This window comes from Neomonachus schauinslandi, chromosome 5 (genome assembly GCF_002201575.2).
Source record: "Neomonachus schauinslandi chromosome 5, ASM220157v2, whole genome shotgun sequence".
Classification (NCBI taxonomy): domain Eukaryota; kingdom Metazoa; phylum Chordata; class Mammalia; order Carnivora; family Phocidae; genus Neomonachus; species Neomonachus schauinslandi.
In genome coordinates this window covers 7,081,298-7,104,356 of record NC_058407.1, presented here as the reverse complement: position 1 = coordinate 7,104,356, position 23,059 = coordinate 7,081,298, and the positions used below count along the sequence as shown (strand labels likewise).

At 49.5% G+C, this 23,059-nt stretch overlaps 1 protein-coding gene across 1 annotated transcript in view; it reads right to left on the bottom strand.

The window, feature by feature from the left end:
- Positions 1–1,456: 1,456 nt before the first annotated feature.
- TCF20 (transcription factor 20) overlaps positions 1,457–23,059 on the bottom strand; it is a 55,683-nt gene continuing 34,080 nt past the window's right edge. Inside the window, 3 exon segments of the mRNA XM_021687454.2 lie at positions 1,457–1,651; positions 8,196–8,245; positions 15,871–15,964. Coding sequence (XP_021543129.2) covers positions 1,634–1,651; positions 8,196–8,245; positions 15,871–15,964 — 162 coding nt within the window. The 3' untranslated portion in view covers positions 1,457–1,633.

Genomic DNA, 23,059 nt, shown 5'->3' with positions numbered 1-23,059 from the left:
TACTTCACAACATTCCTTCCAGTATTTCTGTTCTCTAAAAAAGTCCATTAACATTGCATTATTTTTTTATAACCTTTAAAATTAATGTTGATTGGAAATATGTCCTCATACCAACTTAAGTAAATCTGACCGTCCCCACACACTGGCTGAGTTCCACCCACCAAGGAGGAGCCGCAGAGAGGAGCCCTTGGTTTTGTTTCATTCCAGGCCCTGCTGCGAGAGCCACCGGGTGGGGTGGGGGTGGGGGGGACGGACGACGACACACTGGGGCTCAGCTGGACAGTCAGACGGCGGCCTTCTCTGCAGTGCAGCAAAACCACCTTTGGGGGCTGGAATGGGAGGAGGAAGAGACGCGTTTGCTTTATATTAAACAAAAAAGGAAACAAGGTTAAAATGAAGTTTATTATTTTTTGATTTTTTTTTTGTTTGTTTTTTAAATAAAACTGTTTGTGAAACAGCTATTTTATCCCCACGGCAGAGTGACCCCTGAAAGATGCACTAACCCCTTCTTAAGGCCTTAACAAGATTTTTTTTGTACTTTTTTCTTCTTTTTTTAAAACTCAGATATTTAAAAATTATACAATTTACAAAACAAAACAAAACAATACAACATAAAGAATCATGTAGGGTGGGGCTGCTCACCTGACAGGCCCCCTTTTCCTTTATAAAAATGAAAGCAAAAAAAAAAAAGGGTTAACTGGGTGTTCCTGGTCAGCGTAACCCACACTGATCACACTCGACACAGTCCCTCCCCCCAGTGTCAATTCCTACAGCTTAGATTTCCTGTCCTGTCCTTCCGTCCTGGGGGGGGCAGGGCTCAGCTGCCAGGAATGCGCCCAGAGGCGGGCCACCCCCTGACCCTGCCTGCCGTGCTCACTTAGTGGGGCGCTCAAGGTTCTCACTGGCCACAGTGATCCAGGACAGAGCTGTGACCTCGGGACATCTTCCAATTTCACCCCCCAAAAAGATAAAAATTTTAAAAATAATAAATAAATAGTGTTTCTGGAGATGAAAAAAATTTATTTTTGTGTTTAAACATCATTCCCCCACTCTTGAAAACACGGACCGTCCCCACATCCCCCGCCCCGCACCCCTCCCCCGCAACTTTCCCACTTTGACAAATTAATGACAAAGGATGGTTCTGGTGTGGTTTGTCTGCTCTTTCAACCCTGGGTCTGCAGCTCTCTGAACCGGTGTGAGGCAGGCTAAAGATCAAAACCACATCCCGTCCTTTATGAGACCAGCTTGTTCAATTTCACACTTAAATTTCACTGTTATTGGAACAAATTTGGAGTTCTTTAACTAGAGAATTTTAAAATAGAATCAAAAGGGATAGCGCACCTTTCATTTAAACAAAGTCTTTCCAGACTAAAAATAGATTTATATATATATATTTTTATCCCACCCTTTTCGCCCCCCTTCCCATCATCCCACCCCTCCCCCCTCCCCCCACATTGTCACTATGGAGATTGTGTCCATGGAAACAGCCATTCCAACTTCTTGGGTCTTTCTTTCCTGTGGTGTCACGGTTTGGGTGTGATGTAAGGACTTGGGAAGGTGCTGGTGGGGCGGGCGGGGCAGGGCGGGGCCGCACAGCAGGACGGTTCCTTCCACCGCGAGTGTCCACCACCTCTCATCTCCACAGTCTCACCTGGAAGACAGAACCGACACTGGGTGCTGGGAACCTCCGCGCGGCCCAGGAGCTGACAGCCCCTGCTCCGGGGGTCCAGCAGCTGCAGACCCCCCGCAAGTGTGCTGACGTGGCGGGAGACCCCCAAGGCCAGGGGTGGAGCCACCACGTGACCCAGACCATGTGGCCCTGGGCTGGGACCACGGTGAAGGGCGGCAGCGACGTGGCCAGCTGCGCTGCGAATGGACTCCGTGCCCCTCGCGGCGCGGCGGCCTCCCCGGTGCGCGGAAGGAACGGAGACCAGGAAAGAGCTCTCCGACACCCTGGAGGGGGCGACCCCAGCTCAGGACCCCACCACCAGCGGCCTCCGGTGGGGCTGGGCCCTTCGGTGGCAGGGAGCGGTGCTCACAGAGGTGGCTGAGCACGCAGACCTGCGGAAGCAGTGCTCAGGACCCCGTCACAGCGCTGGCAGGGACAGAGCGCATTCCTCACACTCAACAAAGAACGCTCTTCAGCCAGCTCTGTTGGGGACGGCAGGGCCCCCCTCTGAGGCTCCCCAGGCGTCCCCTGCGCTGGCTCCTCTTCCAGCCCGGGCTCCGGGCTCAGGGCGACGATCCTGATGACCACGTGGGGCGGTGGGCTTGTGCCACGGCCTCCTCCGAGTACTTCATGGGTCATTACGTGTGCAGAGGTCTCAGAGAGAGACAGCGGTTTCCACGGATCAGTGCAGAACAATCAGAGCAGAAGCCGGGAGTGGTGGCCTCCCCCCACCTTCTTCCTGCCAGTCTGAGCACTCCCTTCTTCCCCAGACCCCCTCTGCTGCCCTCCTCCAACAAATAACCCTCGGGAAAGCCCAGGCGGCACCATCCCTCTTCTGTTCTCACACTACTAATAGGCAAAATCGTTCAGAAGGCTGGTCTGTGTGCAGGAGCTAAGAACCTTCTATTTAAAAGCACCTGTATATATATATATGTATTACATATAATATATATATAGCTGCCTTCACCAAAAAGAGACGTGTAACTGCTTGGCAGAAAACATGACAGGAAGACCTTCTGCAGAGACAGCAGGACAATGTCCCCCTGCTCAGGATGTCCATGGTGACAGCGTGGCTTCCCTGTTCTGAAGGTGGCTCTGGGCCCCAGAAGTCGCCCTAGCCCTCCCGGCCCATGCTCCAGTCTGCCTCCAGCCCAGGGAGACTCGCCAGTCCCGCCCTCTGGTTTTCCTGAGGTTAAGGCCGCTTGCCAGGAGAGGGGAGAGAAGCAGCCTCCCGATACCACCCCAGGAACCAAAGGCCTTTGGTACATGTGATGACAAGGGCAGAGCTAATGCGATGCCTCAAGCAACAACCAGAGGGGCAAAGTCTGGCTGGGGATGTGGGAACGTGTGCGCAGAGGACAGATGTCCAGGCACACCTTGTAAGGCTCTGCTTGTGGAGGGAGAGACAGGGTAGGGTTTGCCCTCCCCAAGGCTTGGCAGTGTCGGGCCTGTACCCCTAGCCTGCTAACTGCTCAGAAGAAAAGGCCCCACCCCAGCCCCCAACCTCAGAATGAAGCATGCTCGGCACCCCAGGCCTGCCAGGCTGGGGGCGCTCTGTGGGCTGCCAACCTGGGGCCACGGGTGCGCCTGGTAGTCTGGGCAGCTATGGCCTTGACAGCAGCCCCCCCACTGTGGCTCTGTCTTCCAGTCTTCCTAACGGGACCCTTCCCCAGGGTCTGACCTCACACACCTTGAAGGTCAGGGGACCCGAACTTCTCAGAGTCACTTCTCAAAAACTGTTCCTTCAACAGGGATTTTGGGCAGAAAATTCGTGTGCCAGGCGCTATGCTAGGATTTCACAGAAGCTACCTCATGATGACACCAAGGCCTGACACCCCATCTCAAGAGAGAACAAAGCTGAAGCGGAGGGACCCAAAGCCACAGGGCTGCTGAGGGGTGGGACTGACTCTCCCGTCCAGCAAAGCCCTCTGCCTGGGCCCCCCGGGACTCTGCCTTCGAACCTCAGTCACAGTGTGGTCTTGTCTGCATGGGATGCTGCTGAGACGGCGTGCTTCCCAGCAGGGAGTGCTCCCCAGCACGGAGTGCTCCCCAGCAGGGAGCCAGGGGCCGACGCAGGGCCAGCCGCAGCCAGTGAGAGCACAGCGAGCAGGCAGCCACTCTGTGCCGGGGGTTTTCAATACTCTCTTGGAAAGGCATCTTGATGTCCGGCTGCCGGTGAGCAGGGTTTCACCTGGGGCCACAGCCTTCCAGGACTCCTACTCGTCACGCTCCAACCTTCCTTCCCCTTCAGCGGCCCCTCCAGGGCCCGAACTAGCGGGACCTTCTCCGGCCTTCTCCCAGAGCAACAAGAATCCACCACCTCTGCCTGCCCTGCCCGGCCAGTTCCCACCTGTCGGTGGGGGCTGCGTGGTGGGGCCCTCATCTGTACCTATCCAGGCTCCGGCAGGGTGGTGAGTGCGTTCCTTTCTGGGGTGCATGCCCTCTCTAGCAGCCTCTGCCGGCCCCGCCGTGCGCACGCTCCAGCCTAGAGCACAGCGGCCGGGGCCAGACCCGGTTCCTGTCCTCACTGAGTGCACAGTCTAGTGGAGATGCACATAAGCAAACAAACGAATGACTCCAAATTGGCACAGGAAAGCTGCAGCGTGGGAAGGAGGCAGACAGGGACTCAGAAGGGAAGGCCTCATGAGGAAGGGACACTGAAGCCAAGACCCAGAGAGGAGAGGGAGCCTGTCACAAAAGATGGGAGGCAGAGCACCCAGGCCCAGGGAAGGGCAAGTGCCAAAGCCTACAGGGACGAAGTCCGGCCTCTGAGGAGCTCGCCAGACACGTCCACAGGCCTTTGTGGAGGCGTGGTTAGGAGTCAGCACAGGGAGAAGGCGGGCACCCACGGGCCTGCCACCCTGCTCAGAAACGGGGAGGAAGCAGCCTGCCGGATGGATGGCTGCCCAAGGACTTTTCCTCTCTGGCACTGCTGGCCTGCTGTGGGACAAGTGCAGACACCTCATATACTGGGGGGAGGCTGGGGGGATTAAATCTCCCATCTCCCAGCCCCCAGTTTTCTGCCAGACAGGGCGGTAACAGGGTCCAGCCTTGACCCCTCCAGCTCCTGCAGTGCCCGGCGGGCCAGCAGGCCGTGAGAACCAGCGCCCCAGGACTTGCACAAGCTTCGCCCCACGCCAGGCCGCGCGGACACCTCAGAGACATCTCTTAACTGAATCCTCACAAGGTCGGCCATTGTTATTCCTCTCTTTACAGAAGAAACAGAAGCAGAAACAGTAAGTGGACTGCCCCTGGTTACACAGCACTTTTGTGTGAGAAAACGGGGCACCAAGAAGCAGGATTCATGTACTCATGCCCCCTCCCTGCCATGTTAGGATCCCCAGTGACAGTAGCTCTCTGTCCCGAGAACAGCCCCCGAGATGGAATGTTCTCCATCCCAATCACTGGGGTTTCCATACAATCTGCAGACGGCCACCGCCCTCAACGTGACAGCTGAACTGAGAAACCAGGACAAGGGTCCTGCCCTGTGGGGACAGCATACGCAGAAAATCATTTCAGGCGGACATGGCTGGAGGCAGTATGCCCATCCCTTCCCTCTAAGAGGTGAACGGTCTGACCTCAACAGACTGGAAACCACCCTACACTGATGCGTCAGCCGCTTCCCCACTCCGCGCGTGTCTTCCGTCCACACAGACAGCACACACCAACCGTGGCTGAGGTCGGAATGCCGCAGCTCACTGCTCCACGTGCGAGTCGAGGGCAGTCCTCCAGCAGCGCCCACGGCTGGGAGCAGTGGAAGGAGATGATGAACAAAATGAATATTCCCAAATGCAGGCTGGAGTTCCAGGACAAAAACAAAAGGCACCGGACAACAAATGGTTCTTTCCCTAATGGGGTCGGCCAGGACACTGCCAGGAATGTTCCTCGTGGCCCCTAGAGCACGCGGCTCTACCCATCGGCCAGGCAGAGGAACTGTCAGGAAGAAGGCAGAGCCCAGGCACAGAACAAAGGCCAAGAGACACAGGCTGGAAAACCATCCAGACTGTGGTCTTGCACCGAGGGCTGCTCAGGGGCAAAGGAGTGCAGGAGCCAGTGGGCCCCGCTGTGTTCCAGAGACCCAGTGGCGGCTGCTGCCGCCGCCAGTTCGCTCACTTGATTCCTGTGACCGGAGCACCTGTTGCTCCACTCCCAGCCCCTCTCCTTGGAAGAGGCAGAGAGAAAAGGAAGGCACGACTGCGGAGGCCTCACTCGACAGCCCCCTCGAGAGAGCACGGCAGGCCTCTACAGCCCCAGGGCCGCACACAGCAGAGCAGAGGGGGCTTCTCTGCAATTCGGTACCAGGACCCACCTAAGAAACGCAGGACTCTCAAAGGAGGAAAACTGCCACTGTCTGAGATGAATTCTAGTTTTTCCCCAAACTACTGCTAGGTATTCCCGAGAAAGGCGGAACCTGCCGGCCGTCACAGGGGGAGGGAACGTGCCACAGACTCTGGCGCACCTGTGTGTGGCCTTCAGGCACCCGGCATAAACACGGAAGCCCCCCGTTTGAAGAGAACTAATCCCCTCATGAACATTTCTGAGACAACTGGCCCCCTCTCCAACTTGTAGGAGCAAGTACCTCAAGTTGCATTTTGGCTTTTTTCCCCCTTCTCTTTACAGTCTATTTTCCTCAGCCCTTGTGACTCCACGGAGGGGCGGCAGGGGGTGAGAAAGCGGGGAGCAGGGGAGGCCCACCGCCTCTGGGGACGTAAGTCCACCAATCCCGTTTCCACAGATGCGCGGCGCCGCCGCCGCCCTGACCACGAGCCCAGACACACAAAAAGCACAACTCAATCTCTTGAGGTTTTTAAGAGTAAAATTAAATCGGATGCTAAAGTCCCTTAAATCTTCGAGGGGATTTTCCTTCCCTTTGTACTTCTGTGCAAAGGAACACTTCACAGTACTTGGGGGAAAAGATTTCAAAGAACAAAACTGGGGAATTTTTTGTTTTTCAAAGGAAACGCCACCATAAGCTTTACAGATAGGGAGTAAATTAGAAAGGACGGCCCCCTGGCTGGAAGCATCTCTGAGCCAGGGACGGGGTGGGCTGCTGGCCGGGTCTGTCCCGAAGCCTTCGGGAGCACCACACACAAGGCCTGCCTTCAGCTCAGTCGCCGTGAACTCCGAGAGGCCACGGGGCAGTTAAAAGCCTCCAACACCTCTCCACGGACATTCGGGGAGCTGAACGACAGTCGGAGAAACGATTTATCCACCCGGTGTTGGCAGTCCACGCGCTTAAAGGCCAGCGGCGCAGCTGGCCTGGGGCGAGCAGGAGGGCAGAGGCCCCGACACCCACCGGGACTCTGGCAGGGGTGCCGGCCCCGACTCACCTGTGCTTGCTGTACTTTCCATTCCCACGAGCACACTGCCCCCCTCACCCCCGCTCCGACTGCTCTGTGCTGAGGCTGCCTTTCGCTGTCTTGTTCTGCAAGGGGGGGAGGGGGAATGGGAGGGGAGGCTGAGCCGGCAAAGCCAAGGAGACAAGACAGGAGGGACCAAAGAACAGTGTGGGGGTCGGGAGGGCAGAAGCGAGGAGAGGAATGGCACATGGAAAAGGAAAGAAAAAGCAGAGAGTCAGTATTGAATGACAAACAGGAGATATTCAGACAGGGTTTTCTGAGGCAAAATGTGACCATTAAAAAAGAGAAGTTTTAAAAATAAAAACACGTAAATTAACTAAAAGAGAATACTATAAGATCCTGTGGTCCATCTCTGAAAATAATTTTTAAAGAAAAGCATAAGCAAGCATCTTTCAGTAGCGTTTTGAGGGCAGACCTGTCAGGAGGACCTCTTTCAGGTTCATTTCAGCCCTAGGCGGAGACCGCGCCTGCGAGCGTCGTGACCACCAGATGTCAGTGTGACCTCAGCCAGAGGAGCGCGCGGCCACCGCGGGAAACGCCAGGTGGCGCCCGATCGGCTGGGCGGCCCGTCCTCCCCTGGGCTTCCTTCTCGGCGCCCTCCCTGCCCCCAACACACCCGCTAGCTCAGCAACAGCCCAGGCGCCCCTTATCTTCCATCCTTCCCTAAAAAGGGCCACACCAAGAGACCGCCTCTTGAATTATTCGGGAAATGAGGCGGCGGCGGCGGTGGGCCACCAACTGCACCACCGGTCGCTTCTGCCGAGGTAAAAAGACGGAGTTTCCCCCCGAAGCCCTGGAGTCAGTTCTGATTTCTTTTAGTCTGGGAAAGTGCCTCTGCTATGTATCAAGGCCTACAACCAATCTTACCTCACGCCACCTGGGAACTGGGGTTCCACTAAACTAAAATGGGAATCAGTAGTTTTATTGAGTTTGATCTTTGAATTTCTCTTAACGATCAAATACGTTCCGCTCCCCTCCGCCGCGTTTCTCCCAGCCTCCCACAGCACATGGGGGGGCCAGCCTGGGGCACAGGTTCCCCCCCCCCAGCATCGGGCCTCCCCACCCTCCCGGGGCCAGGAGCAGGCGCAGCCTCCAATGTCGGGTCTGTAGATCGGGAGGAACACCCCCTTCCCCCAGCCCCTCTGGGGGCACACGCTCTGACTCACCTTGTGCTTGGGGCACCTCACCGAGAAGTTCTCCTCATGTAGCAAACAATCTACAAGACAGAAAGGGACAGTCAGACCGAGCCAGCGGGTGGTACAGCCCAGGGTAAGTGGGGGCACACTAGCCAGGACTGACAGTGCCAGACATGGAGATAAGTGGTCCCCACACTGTGATTTCTGAAACATTAGAGACACCCCCAAATAAACTATGGGACCGCAACATGGTGGAGTATCAGCCACTTAAAATTTTAATGTTTCAAAACAGTTAATGGTACGGGGACACACTCATGACACAAAATGGCTTGAAAAACCAGGATACGTAAATATAGAAGTACAATCCTAATTTTATCAAAATGTGTTATAGGCATTAAAAACAAGACAAAGGAAACTTACCAAAATGTAACAGTGGTTCTCTCTGGGTAGCAAGACTATAGGTGATTTTATTTTTTTAATGTATTTCCACAATTGCATTATTTTCATAATCAGAAACAATCTCCAATAAACGTTATTTTTTTTTTTTTTAAAGATTTTATTTATTTATTTGACAGAGAGAGACACAGCGAGAGAGGGAGCACAAGCAGGGGGAGTGGGAGAGGCAGAAGCAGGCTTCCCGCCGACCAGGGAGCCCGACGCGGGGCTCGATCCCAGGACCCTGGGATCATGACCTGAGCTGAAGGCAGACGCCCAACGACTGAGCCACCCAGGCGCCCCTCCAATAAACGTTATTTTTAAAATCCCTCATCCTAGGCTAAGCCCATTCCAACAGGCCCAAGCCAAAGCTTCCTCGTGAAGACACCGCCAATCGGGAGGCACCCTTCTCCCCTGTCCAGAGCCCTGCTATCACCTTTGCCGCACAACCCACGGAGACACAGGAGAAGTTCCCGACACGAGCCACATAATCCACACTAAATGCTTCAGGGGAAAGTGAAATCCCACGAGGGGGTTACTAATCCTTGGAGGAAAATGATTCATTCCAACTTTTAACGTGCTGACAGCATCCTCACTGACAGCAAGGACACGCATTTGCCTCCAGGTGAGTTGAGCTCCGAGGCACAAGGGCAGTGTGTGGAGCAGGGCGAGGAAATCTAATTAATGAATTCACTCTGCACACCACAGCTCCCGGAGACCGACAGCCAGGTCACTGGTGCAAGATGCGGTGGCAGAATGTTAATAAATATTGATCACACATTCTCAGAGAGCTCCCGGGCACCGTGGCAGCAAGCAGCCATGGTACTTAGCCTTGTTAAATGTATGATTTAACTCAAGTTTAAACTGAGGTCCAGATTAGCAGCCTGTGTACCCACAGATTTCACATGAAATAGTAATAAGCAAGGGAACACACAAACGAAAACTTCTAAGGTCCTTTGTATCTTAAACAAACAGAAAAAGGACTCTTTCATAATTGGGCTGGGCCTGTCCCATCACCGCCTCCCTCTGGAGCCCCTGAATACCCAGGAGTGGGCAGGCAGCCTCTCTGCTCCCGGAGCCAGCCTCTGGGCACAGCTCAGCAAGTCCGGCTAACCTCCGAGCCCTCCCCCTGCAAGCAAATAGCATGGCAGTAAATGAAATGTGTTAATTTAAAGCCCACAAGTACATGGCGTGACCAAGGCCCCTGCTGCTCCAATCTGCCAGAGAGCTTAGGAACAGTAGGAGACAGACAACTGGGGCTCAGGGGAAGCACTTTCTCCTTACCTGGGCTTTGGCAGCACTGCTTGCTGGCAGTCTCTAGTTTGGGCCAGAGAAACAGCATAGCCCCCGTGGGGCTCGGCCACCTTTATGCCACAGGAGTTTAGAGAAATGAGGAAGGGGGACCATATTAGCTGGAAAAGGTGCCATCAGAAAGGCAGCGGTGGCTCAGTCCCCCTCCCAGCCATGGAGGAGTCACCAGCTGTGACAGACCATTAGTAAAACATGTCTGAAGTTAGGAAACATGCTCCCTCTAAGTTAAAAAGCAGAAAAGAAATAAGACAATGTAAGTACACACTGAAGGCAACTGGAGCTAATGTCAGGTACTTCTGGAAACGGGAGTCTCCTACACAAATCTGCCAGAGACCACGTCCACCTTTGGCAATGCCTCCCATGCAGGAAGACTGCAGACAAATGCTCTCATCTGTCCTTATAGTGTGCACAGGCCATCAGGAACCGCAATCCACGCTCCTGGCAGGGACGAGAACCACGGCCAGAGAGCTTAGCCACCCCCAAGGGCCCAGGGAGCCTCTTCTTGGCTGCCTTGACCCAGCCCCTGGTGCGAGGAGAGCAAAGAGCCAGGTGAGAGGTTCGGTGGGGCCCCTGCTGGGGTGTCTCAACAGGCGCCCGCCCTAAATGGCCAGCCAGCCTCTCAATTTGTTTTCCTTAAGCCCCTGGCAATATCCCACACTGGCCAGAGGGCCTGGTCAGCACTTCCACACAGTGAAGTCAAAGTAAATGGCGTGCTGGATCATCACACACGCTGGAAAAGACTCACAAGGTTGTCCAGTCAACAAGATGGCTTCCAGACACAAACACAACGCCCCAGAAGAGGATCCGCTTTCATTTCTCTCTACACTTAGTTTAAATGCAGAGTGGACTTTACTGAGCTCCTCATAACAAGCTACTTGGAGCTACCTGCACCCACGTGCGGCCACATCTACCCCGGTCGAAGACTCTAAACCTGAAGAGGGGGAAAAGGAGAGGGGAGGGCTGCTGTCGTTCGGATCTGGCAGCCCCCAGACGTCGTCTCCAGCTTGGCCGCAATCTCCCTCAGAGCTACAGTTGGTACTTAGATTGGCCCAATCAGCCTGGGACTCAGGGAGCTGCCAGCCTCACCCGCCTTGCTGAGGGGCTCCCGGGCCCGAGGACGGGGCTGTCAGGGCAGGGCAAGCCCTAGCACTGGTTCTGGGGTGCAGAGCAGGGTCTCTCCGGGGAAGGGCCAGACACCAGTCCTTTCATAACCACCGGGGGCCTGAGCCCACTGCGTCAAGATCAGAGTCTGCTGCAGGGCTGGCTGCAGACAGCATGTCCCAGCTGGGCCTCCTCCTGCGGGGTAAGAGGAAAACCCCCTCCGGGCCTTTATGCACAGTAGTTGCTAATGTGCTACTGCAGCTCTTTTCTCCTTTGGTCTTAGTTGTTGCAGCTCATTGCAGTGATACATTACTTTTTTTAAACCAGTGCTCATGTTCTTGTTACTGCATCCCCTGGAGCCTCAGCCTGCACCTGTGACCTAACAAGCAGCTCAGGACCGCTAACCATGACGTCACAGGTGCAGGACCAACAACAGGTGGGGGGAAGCTGCAGCAGCCACAGACCCTCAGCAAAAAAAGATTCTGTTTCAGTGGAGATGTCCCCAGCAATCAAAGTTCTCCCGAAGACATGAACAGCTCTGTGAGGTTTGGGTGGTTAACAGGAAAGCAAAGATGAAAGTGTTAATCTGTTCTTTACTCATGCAGAGATGGGGAACTCTCCAACTTAGGGACTCATTTATTCATTTTTTAAGGAAGTCAATCAATGAACGCCTTTCCTGGACACAAAGATCCATCACATAGCAGAATTCCCGAGCAGACCCTGTGGGATAAACATAAGCATCCATCCCCACAGAGCAGTACAGGCTGCTGGGTCACTGACTCAGGTCATCAAAAGATAGACACGGTCACCTTGTGATGCTACTTCTTTGGTCCTAGATCTCTATATGCAGCAGCAGAGCATGTGGCAGCTGGGAAAGCAAAGCCCGGGGGTCAAGGCTGCACCTGGGCCACCCCGACCCAGGCAGCCTCCCTCTCACTGGATATGTAGCCACCAACTTCTGCTGAATACACGTTACCAACTTCTCTGGGCAGGCCACACAAGACAGGCTCAAACAGTGACCAAAATCATTTACTTCCTAACCCTCAGCTGGTAAAGCAACCCCAGGTTCGCCTCAGGGCGGATAACTGAGCATCAAGCCTCCTCTGGAGAGGAGGACGAGCCCTGTGCATTTCCCAGAGAACCCCAACCCTACCACCTGAGCTTGACCAAGGCCAGGCTAAGCCGGTGCTTTCCAGCTGCTAGCCACGCATGGACACATAAATTTAAGCTTAAATACAATGAAGTCAAATAAAAATCCAGTCCCTCGTTCCCAACTAGCCACATTTTCAGCACTCAGTGGTACATAAGGCTTGTGGCTACTGTGCTGGAGAGTGCAGATCTAGAACATTCCCATCATGTCAGAAAGTCCTCCTGAGCAGCCCTGCTTAATCCCTCAAGAAACTGCCAGGAGCCTGGTCCCTAACTTGGCTGGTGCCCAGCATGCAGACAGGGGGTACACTCATGCCAGAGGGGGGGGGCGGGGTGTGTGCACAAGACGAGGTCACCTGCCTGCTGCTCACTGGATGTTTCTAAGCAAAGGAGACCACCTCTTACCAGGCCACTGACTGGGAGAACCAAGTCTTGCAATACAGTACTCCCCGCATAAAATTATAAGTAACTGCCATAAACTTAATACTTAAACATCTTCATTTAAAAATCATGAAGCTTAAACTAGAAAAAAGAATTTAGGGGCAATATCATGAAAATGAGAAACGGCAACGGCTGGCTCTTGAGAGAGAGAGAGGACTAAGAGGCTTTACTATGGAATGTGCCAGACCACGACTCAGGGTGAATTACAGCTCAGACCCAACACAGAAACATGTAAGGGAAGAAAGAGAACGGAAAGGGACAGACTAAAACCCAAACTCCCTGAACTGACATTTCAAGGCTCTCTTCTTACTCCCTTTGGTCAAACAGTGCCCTGGCCACTGGCCACCCTTCAGCAAGTGCAAACACACACTTTTATGAGAATCTAACTGTGGCATAACAAACATTATCTTTCTGTATCTTTCTGGTTCTTCAGCTGTGCCTCCTATGGAAACTTGAGGGAGGGAAAAGAGGATAAGAAGGACCTGCACGGTAGGGGGCATGTAGCTCAAACAACTTCCGGGGAAGGAAGGGTGGTCCAGATGAGCTTGGACTCCTCCCCACGCCTGTCAGATCCCACTCTGCTTCATGTCCCTGTGCCTGCTTCCACCACCTGGTCAGCCATGCCCTCCCCTCCTCCCTCTCAAGCACACAGAGATAACCAGCACCCTGCCACTTGCCGCACCCTCGCTGATCTTCCCATTTCTCTCCCCCTCCATCCCGAATGAAAGTACTATGAGGGCTGGCGAGGGGAAGGTCTTAGACATATGCTCAAAAAGTAACTGGTGAAACGTCCACCGAAAGGACAAGGGTCTAGATGAAGAGAGAGGACTTTCCCAAGCTAAAGTTCAGAGTCAAAATTTAAGGCTCCTGCATCACTCACTGGATGGAACTTCATGGACTGAAGCTCCCCCTTCTTTCAACAGTTATGACACTGCAAAACACTACTCTGATCATCTCAACAGACACGGAAAAAACGGTAAAATGCAAAATCCCTTGTTGAGTGATAAAAACACTCAACAAACCAGGAATACAAGGGAACTTCCTCAGCTGCGTCAAGAACATCTATGAAAACCCTACAGCTATCATCACACTTAATGGGTCAGAAACAAGGCAAGGAGGTCAGCTCTTGCCACTGTTACCCAACATTCTGCTAGAAGTTCTAGCCAGGGCAATTAGGCAAGAAAAAGAAATAAAAGGCATCTGACTGGAAAGGAAGAAGTAAAACTACCCATCTGCAGATGACATATCTTGTACATAGAAATCCATTAAAAAAAACTATTAGAGCTAATCGATGAGCTGAGCAAAGCTGCAGGATACAAGATCAATATACAAAATCAATTGTGTTTCTATATGTTCACAACAAACAATCTGAAAATTAAATTAGGAAAACAACTGCATTTACAGTCACACTAAAAATAATAAAATACTTAGGAATAAATTTAACAAACAAGTGCAAAACTTATACTCTAGGGGCGCCTGGGTGGCTCAGTTGTTAAGCATCTGCCTTCGGCTCAGGTCATGATCTCAGGGTCGGGATGGAGCTCACCATCGGGCTCCTTGCTCTGCGGGAAGCCTGCTTCTCCCTCTCCCACTCCCCCTGCTTATGTTCCCTCTCTCTCTGCGTCTCTCTCTGTCAAATAAACAAATAAAATCTTTAAAACAACAACAACAACAATAAAAACATATACTCTGAAAACTACAAAACACCACTGATAGAAACTGAAGAATGAGACAAATGCAGAGACACTGCCTGGCCATGGGTTGGAAGACACTATTGTTAAGATGGCAAAACTCCCCAGCTGTACCTGCAGATTCAGTGCAATCATTAGAGTTTTAATGGCTGTTTTTTGTTTTTTTTTTAAATAAAAATAGACCAGCTAATCTTAAAATTCGTATCAAGTAGCCAAGGACCCAGAATAGCCAAAACATTCTTGAAAAAAGGAATAATCAGAAGACTCATACTTCCCAATTTCAGAATCTACTACAAAGTTAATCAAGACAGTGTGGGACTGGAGAAAGTCCAGAAATAAGCCCATATAGCTATGGTCAACTGGTTTTCGACAAAGGTACCAAGATCATTCAACGAGGAAATCACAGTCTTTTCTACAAATGGCGCTAAGACAGCTGGAATCCACACACAAAAGAGTGAACTGGACTCCTACTTCACGTCATATATAAAAATTAACTCAAAGTGGATCAAAGACCTGTGTAAGAGCTAAATTCTTAGGAGAAAACATAGGCATAAATCTTTGTGATTCTGGATTAGGCAACAGTTTCTTAGAAGAAAAAGGAACAAGCCACAAAAAGCAAAACAAACAAAAGAAAAAATGGACGAACTGAACTTCATGAAGATGTTAGACATCATTAGCCATCAGGGAAATGCTCAAAATCACAATGAGATGCCGCTTCCTACCCACTGGGATGGCTAGAATACAACAGGCAGATAACAACAAGGGTCAGTGAGGGTATGGAGAAACTGAAGCCCTCATATAGTGCTGGAAGGGTGTAAAAGGATTTAGCCACTTTGGAGAAGTCTGACCGTCCTTCCAAAGGCTAAATGTAGAGTTACCATACAATCCAGTAATTCCACTCCTAGGTTTAAATCCAAGAGAAGTGAAAACATTAAATCTACATAAAGACTTGTGAGTGTTCACTGCAGCATTATTCATAATAATCAAAAAGTGGAAAACAATCTAAATGCGCATCAACTGATGAACGACAAAATATGGCATATCCTAAAGATATGGTTTGGCAATAAAAATGAAGTACTGATACATGCTTTAACATGGATAAACCTGAAAAACACTACGCTAAGTGACAGACGCCAGTCATAAAGAGCACATATTGTATGATTCCACTCATATAAAATGTCCAGAATAGGCAAATCCATCAAGATAGAAAGTAGATCAGTGGTTGCCAGGGGCTAGGGTGGGTGGAGGGGAGTGACCACTAGGGGGCAGGAATTTACGAGGTGATGAAAATGTCCTAAAATTGACTGTGATGGTGGTTGCACAACTCTGTGAGTATACTAAAAGCCCCTGAATTGTACACTTAAATAGTGAATCATGGGTGAATTATATGAATAAAACTGTTATTATGACCCTGTTGCACTCCTTTTTATTATCCTTTCTGCATTCTTTTAGAATTTACAAACAGAACAGGGTCAGAAGAGACAAAAAGAACAACAAAGAAAGGAAAGAAGGCAGAGAATCAAAGCGTCCGTCAAAGCCTTCAGATGCTCTGGACAAGGGCCGTGGTCCCATCTTACCTGCGTCAATGGCACACGGGTAGTGATATCGGAAGGAGCAGCCTTTGTTGTAACAGCCCAAGGTGGCACCTGCCTCCTGGCAGTGGGAACATTTCTGAAAAGAAAGAAGTTGAGCATGTCAGCATCCCAGATTCACCCCGCTCATCCAGGCCTTTCCTAAGCCCCATCTGTCATACCTCAGCTCATCTCTGTGGTTACAGGTCGGTGGTGGGAGGCTGGGCCGGTCAGTTGCTAACCGCCACTCACTGACCGCACCGTGGAAAGGATCCAGCAGTGACGTGTTAGGCCAGGCCTCATAAACGTCCACAAACAATCACACAGAACAAGGCAGTGGGGTGGGGCGGGGCACCCAGACTTGTCCCTGGCGCTCCTGTTGTCCACCTGCCCACACACATGCTTGCCCGTCCTTCCCTCATTCCTCCCGCATCTTAAAATGTCAAATCTTGCCTGTTTATTTCTGCTGTGGAAGCCTGGGGTAGGAAGAGAGGGTAGGATAGTAGAGTTATATATAAACCTTTTAGAATTAAAAGTGGAATTTGGTTTCTAGTTCTTGTATTTGTAAGATCTTATTTTTATTCTACTTATCCCAAATGCCCAATACAAGTATATTTCTCTTTTCAAAAAAGATGGGTTCCTGTGTGCAAATGGTATTTTTATACACAAATCCTATTTTAAATGCACTAGGAAACCTGCCACAAATTTCTGGCTAAGTGAGACATTATTCTGTAATTGAGATGCTCCTCCTTATATGGGCAGGTTTTCTTAAAGTGGGGCACATCTCTATCATCCCTGTGATCACTCAATCCTGTCGGCATATGAAATGTGACCTAGCAACAATAATCATTATTTGTAAAATTCAACCAAACTGGCCCTACTGAGGAAAGATGCTGATTCTTCTGGTGGCCAAGGCACACCCAGATGAGGCTACCTGAATGATACAGACACTTACTTGTTCCTGATTCTAGGAAAAATAACATCAAAGTGCACCCTCAGCAGTTACACTTGTGGAGAATCTGCCTCCCCATGTGGGACAGGGTGGCACTCTCCTGGGGACAAAGTGACTAAAGGGTGCCCTTCTCCCCCTTTTCTCCTGCAAAGGCAGACCCCAGGTGGCAGCCTCTCAGGAGTCAGTGGTTACAGATCTGCAGTCAGGAATGCCAGTGGGAGTGAAGCTCACCTGGATGGTGCCACGGAATGGAAGGACACCCCAACACACAGAGGCAGGGCGCACAGGGTGACAGGGAGCTGGATCGATCCAGTTTCCCTAGTGCCGAGGCTAAAACCACACCAATACCAGCCACAGCACTGCCTCGGGGCTTCACCGTGCAACAGGTGTCTGCCCCAGACATATGCCCACTCATTCAGTCCCGTCACCTTCCCACTCCACAGGTGAGGTGCCTCAGGCACCAGAAGGGGAAATACTTGCTGCAGTCAGAGCTGATCTGAACTGACCACGCCACGCCTGCAGCCGCCAAAGACAATGGGGCAGGAATGGGGCTGTAAGCCAGGTCCTTCGAGAGCTCTGCCTTCCTCTCAGAAGACCAACATCCTTCTGGGTGCTGAGGCTCAGCAAACGTTTACCTTGCCAAGAAACAAAAGATTACGTGGCCTGGAGTAAACCAAGGACCGCTGGCAGCATTCTGAGGAGCCCTAGGCCGTACCTACCTTGTCACTGCAGCAGAGCCCGTTCAGAACCAAGGTCTAGATGCTAACTGGAGGGAACGCCTGTGGCTGATCTGTCAGTAGCCTACCCTCCAGTTCCTGCTGGAGGCCTTTCTTACAAAGGAGCCCGGTAGGCCCCCACAGGGCTTGTCCTCCAAGCCCTCCCCGCCCCCGGGGTGGGGGGCCTACCTATCAGTGGTGGCCATTTACGAAGGGGTGTAGCAAGCATTCCCGGCAGGAAAGTCCACAGGTTAAGGAACTTCTGGGAAAGTTTCACCCCTCTTCAAAAGGGACAAGAGGCAGGAAAGGGCTTGCTCACTCAGCCGGTTAGGGTGGGATGGTGAGATCTGTTGCAATCCTCTTATCACCATGAGCTCTGAAGACAAAGCCCAATCTGTTGAGGACAGCAGAGTGACAGGACAGAGGGAACCTGGACCCTCTGTGACACTGCTGAGGACTATATTAACCAGGTCCCGGACCACCCCATCTCCAGACTGTTAAGGGAGAGGACACTTAAAAAAAAAAAAATCACTTTTTAATTTTGTAACTCACAGCCATAACTGATATACAAAGGGACCTAATATTTGAGGCACTGTAGTATAAGGTCAAGTGTGTAGGCTCTGGAACCTAAATAACTCCCTGGTAAATGCTCCCACTGTGTCTTATATGTGTTCTTGGCCAATTCCTAACCTTTGTTTCCTTCACCTGCAAACATGAACCTAACTAACAGTACTATCTACCTCACAGAGATGTTGTGAGGGTTAAACGTGTGAATCCAGGCTTAAGACAGTGTCTGGATCAAAAGCGCTCGGTAAATGTGACACAGACCACCTATGAAAAACAACCTGCAGAGCAGGGCCTTGTCATCACCTAAGTTCAGAGACAGGAAAGAGAAACAACCAAGCTCAGATCTGAACAAGGTCCATTTCCTTCCTACCTCAACACATGTCTTTGTCCCCTGCAGGGCTTCTTAATGCTCCCTGCCCTGAACCAGCCCACAGGCCAAAGGTCCCATCTTTTGCATAAAGAAAGCAAACCCACCCCTCACCAAGAAATTACATCACAATAAAATAATGCTTGCTTCTTTCAGTTAAAAAGCACAATTAATTTATTACACTGCATCCAGAGGAGAAAGACCCTGTATGGTATACGCGGGTCTTAGAGAAAGGACATTAAAGAATTCAGTTCAGTGGTTCTCACAGTGTAATCCTTGGACCAGCAACACCAGCATCACCTTGGAACTCATTAGAAATGGAAATTTTGGGATTCTGGGAAGATGGGGGAGTAGGCAGTACCAGGAATCTGTCTCCCTCCTGGACAACAACTGCATTGGCATAATCTGTCTGATACAACTATTCTGGAACTCTGGAACCTGTTGTAGGTGTGCAACTTCCAGGGGAAGACTTGGGTGGTAAATGGCAGCTAATTTTGGTCAATTTCAGCTCCTAGGAGCATAGGAGCAGCTACCCATCTCCCACTCCCAGCCAAGTGACAGGCAGCTGTGCACGCGCTCCTGGAGCAGCCTGCACACGGCTTGTGGGAGCCAGGGTGGGCAAAGAGAACCCTGTCCTCCAGGTATTGGGAGGGATCTCTGTTCTGATTGCTGATTATTGCTTCTGATCACAGAGGTGCAAACCCAGTGGGCAGCCACTGTTGTTGTACCTGCCCCCACTGCTGCAAGCCCCTCCCCCTCAAGCTTTGAAATGACTTCAGGGGAATTTAAAAGGCTGGCACCCTCTCCCCATCATTTTTTGCTTTTTTCTCTTTTGAGAGCTAGACATTAAAGAGTAGGATGTTAAAAAAACAACTACGTATATGGGTACAATAAGAAAGTGACCCATGTCCCCATCGTGGGGAAAGACTCAGAAAAGACCTGAGAAGACTTTAAGTTGACACCTCAAGCTGATCCTAGGCACAGAGACAGCATACAAGAGTAAAAACAAAAACAAAAAACACAACAACACAAAACCCAAAACAATTAACAACCCCCCAAAAAGCAATGCTTGGGGAAGGGGGAGAATCTAATTTTCAGAGTTATCATATTATTCATTCATTCATTCATTCATTTACATGAGAGAGAAAGAGAGAGCACGCACACACGAGCAGGGGAAGGGAGAGAATCTCAAACAGACTTCACACTGAGCCTGACAGAGTACTTGATCTCAGGAGCCTGAGCTCATGACCTGAGCCAAAACCAAAAGTCAGACACTTTACTGAGCCATCCAGGCGCCCCAAGAGTTATCACATTATTAAATTCAAATTTCTAGTGTTTAACAAAGACTCACAAGGCATATGCAGAGACAGGAAAGCATGGCCTATTCAAAGGAAATAAAGAAATCAGCAGAAACCTTCCCTGAAAAAGACCTAAGGGCAGGTACACTAGACAGAAACTTTAAAAGAACTGTCTTAGGGCGCCTGGGTGGCTCAGTCGGTTAAGCGACTGCCTTCGGCTCAGGTCATGATCCTGGAGTCCCTGGATCGAGTCCCGCATCGGTCTCCCTGCTCGGCAGGGAGTCTGCTTCTCCCTCTGACCCTCCCCGCTCTCATGTGCTCTCTCTCATTCTCTCTCTCTCAAATAAACAAATAAAATCTTTAAAAAAAATAAAAAATAAAAGAACTGTCTTAAAAATGCTCAAAGAATTAAAGAGAGATGCAGATAGTCAAGAACACAATGTGTGAACAAATAAAAATACCATTAAAGAAGAAAAGAAAACCTAAAAAGATACCAAAAGAAATTCTTAAATAACTGAAATTTGAAAATTCATTAAAGGGATTCAAAGACAGACTGGATCAAGCTGGAGAAAGAATCAATGAAGACAGGACAATGGAAATTATTGAGTCTGAGGAATAGGCGGGGAAAAAAAAAGCCAAAGAAAAGTGAACAGAGCCTAAGTGAAACCATTAAGTAGACCAACATATGCACTGGGGGAGTCCCAGAAGGAGAAGAGAGAGGAAGGGGCAGAGACAATTTTGGAATGGCTGAAAACTTCCTAACTTTGATGAAAGACAAGAATATAAACATCCAAGAAGCTCAATGAACTCCAAGAAAGATGAATTCAGAGATTTGCAGTGAGACACATTATACCCAAATTTTCAAAAGCCAAAGAGAGAATGTTGGGAGAAGTGAATTGTCACAAGCAGTCCTCTCTATAAGATTATTTGCAGGTTTGGGCGCCTGGGTGGCTCAGTCGGTTAAGTGTCTGCCTTCGGCTCAGCTCATGAGCCCAGGGTCCTGGGATCGAGTCCCACATCGGGCTCCCTGCTCAGTGGGGAGCCTGCTTGTCCCTCTGTCTGCTGCTCCCCCTGCTTGTGCTCGCTCTCGCTAACAAATAAATAAAATCTTAAAAAAAAAAGATTATTTGCAGGTTTCTCATCAGAAACTTTGGGGACAGCAAACAGTGGGTTGACATATTCAAAGGGCTAAAAGAAAAAACTATGAACCAAGAATCCTATACCTGACAAAGCTGTGCTTTAAGAATGAAGGAGAAATTAAGACATTGCCAAACAAACAAAAGCTGAGGGAGTTCATGACCACTAGACTTCCTCTGCAAATATGCTCAAGGGAGTCTGCAGGTGAAGCTATACAGAGAAATAAAAATCTTAATAAAGGTAAACACATGGGCAATTAGAAAAGCACGTGCTATTGTAGCAATGGCTCATAAATGCATTTTTTTTTTTAAAGATTTATTTATTTGAGAGAGAGAATGAGAGACAGAGAGCAGGAGAGGGAAGAGGGCAGAGGGAGAAGCAGACCCCCTGCTGAGCAGGGAGCCCGATGCGGGACCCGATCCCGGGACTCCAGGATCAGGACCTGAGCCGAAGGCAGTCGCTTAACCGACTGAGCCACCCAGGCACCCCCATAAATGCATTTTTTGTTTTCTACATGATTTAAGACTAATACATTAAATTAAAAAAAACAATTATTAGTGTAAAAGCTAGTATTACTATAACTTTGGTTTGTGACTACAAATCTTGTTTTCTACATAATTTAAGAGAACACTACATTTAAAACGTTATTAGCTTAGGTTTTGGGGTACACAATGTATGAAGATGTAATTTTGTGACATCAACACCTGAAAGGATGGAGCTACAAAGGAGCAGAGTTTTTGTATGTTACTGAAATTAAGTTGGTATAAATTCAAATTAAGGTGTTATAATGTTAAGATGTTACAGCCCCATGGTGACCAGAAAGAAAATCACTATTAAATATATAGAAAAAGAAATGAGAAAGGAATTTAAACTTTTCCCTATAAAAAGTTAACTGAACACAGAAAAAGACAGTAATGCAGGAAATGAGGGATAGAAAACTTTAAAAGACATCTAGAAACAAAATAGCGAAATGACAGAAGGTGCCCATTATCATAATTACTTTAAATGTAAATGGATTAAACTCTCCAATCAAAAAACGGTGACTGGCAGAATGGATACAAACTTATGATTCAGCTATATGTTATGTACAAGAGATTTACATTAAACACAAATAGACAAAGTGAAAGGACAGAAAGAGATATTCCATGCAAATAGTAACCAGAAGAGAGGAGTGGCTATCCTAATACCAGAAAAAATAGACTTTATGGATAAAAAAAAACAGAAGGAAGGAAATAGAGGATTTTATACTACAAAGCAACCCGTCTAACAGACATATACAGAACATACCACCCAACAACAGAGTACATATTCTTTCAAGTGTACATGGACATCTTCCAGGACAGACTACATGTTAGGCCACAAATTAAGTCTCAATAGATTTAAGAAGATATCATACAAAGTATCTTCTTTGAAACAATGAGATAAAGTGAGAAATGAGTAACCAAAGGAAAAGTAGAAAATTCAAAAAACTGTGGAAATTAAACAACATACTTTAAAAAAAAGATTTATTTATTTGAGAGAGAGTGTGAACGAGTGGGGGAGAGGGACAGAGGGAGAGAGAGAATCCCAAGGAGACTCCCCACCAATCGACTGAGCCACCCAGGTGCATCTAAACAACATCCTTTTTTTTTTTTTTAAGATTTATTTATTCATTTTAGAGAGAGAGGGCGCCTGCATATGCATGCATGTGCACGCAGGGGGAAAGGGAGACAGAGATTCAAGCAGACTCTGTGCTGAGCAGGGAGCCTGATATGGGGCTCAATCTCATGACCCTGAGATCATGACCTGAGCTGAAACCAAGAGTCTCATGCTTAACCAACTGTGCCATGTAGGCGTCCCTAAACAACATACTTTGAAACAAAAAATGGATCAAAGAAGAAATCACAAGGGAAATAAAAAATATTTAGAGATGGATGAAAAGAAAACCACAATATACCAAAACTTTTGGGATGCAATAAAAGTTGTGCTAAAGGGAAAATTTATAGCTATAAACACTTACATTAAAAATAAGAAGGCTCTCAAAGCAACAACCTAACTTTACAACTTAAGGAACTACAGAAAGAAGAACAAACTAAACCCAAAGCTAGTGGAAGGAAGGAAATAAAAAGGATTCAAGTGGAGATAAGTGAAACCGAGAATAGGCAAGGAGTAGAGAAAA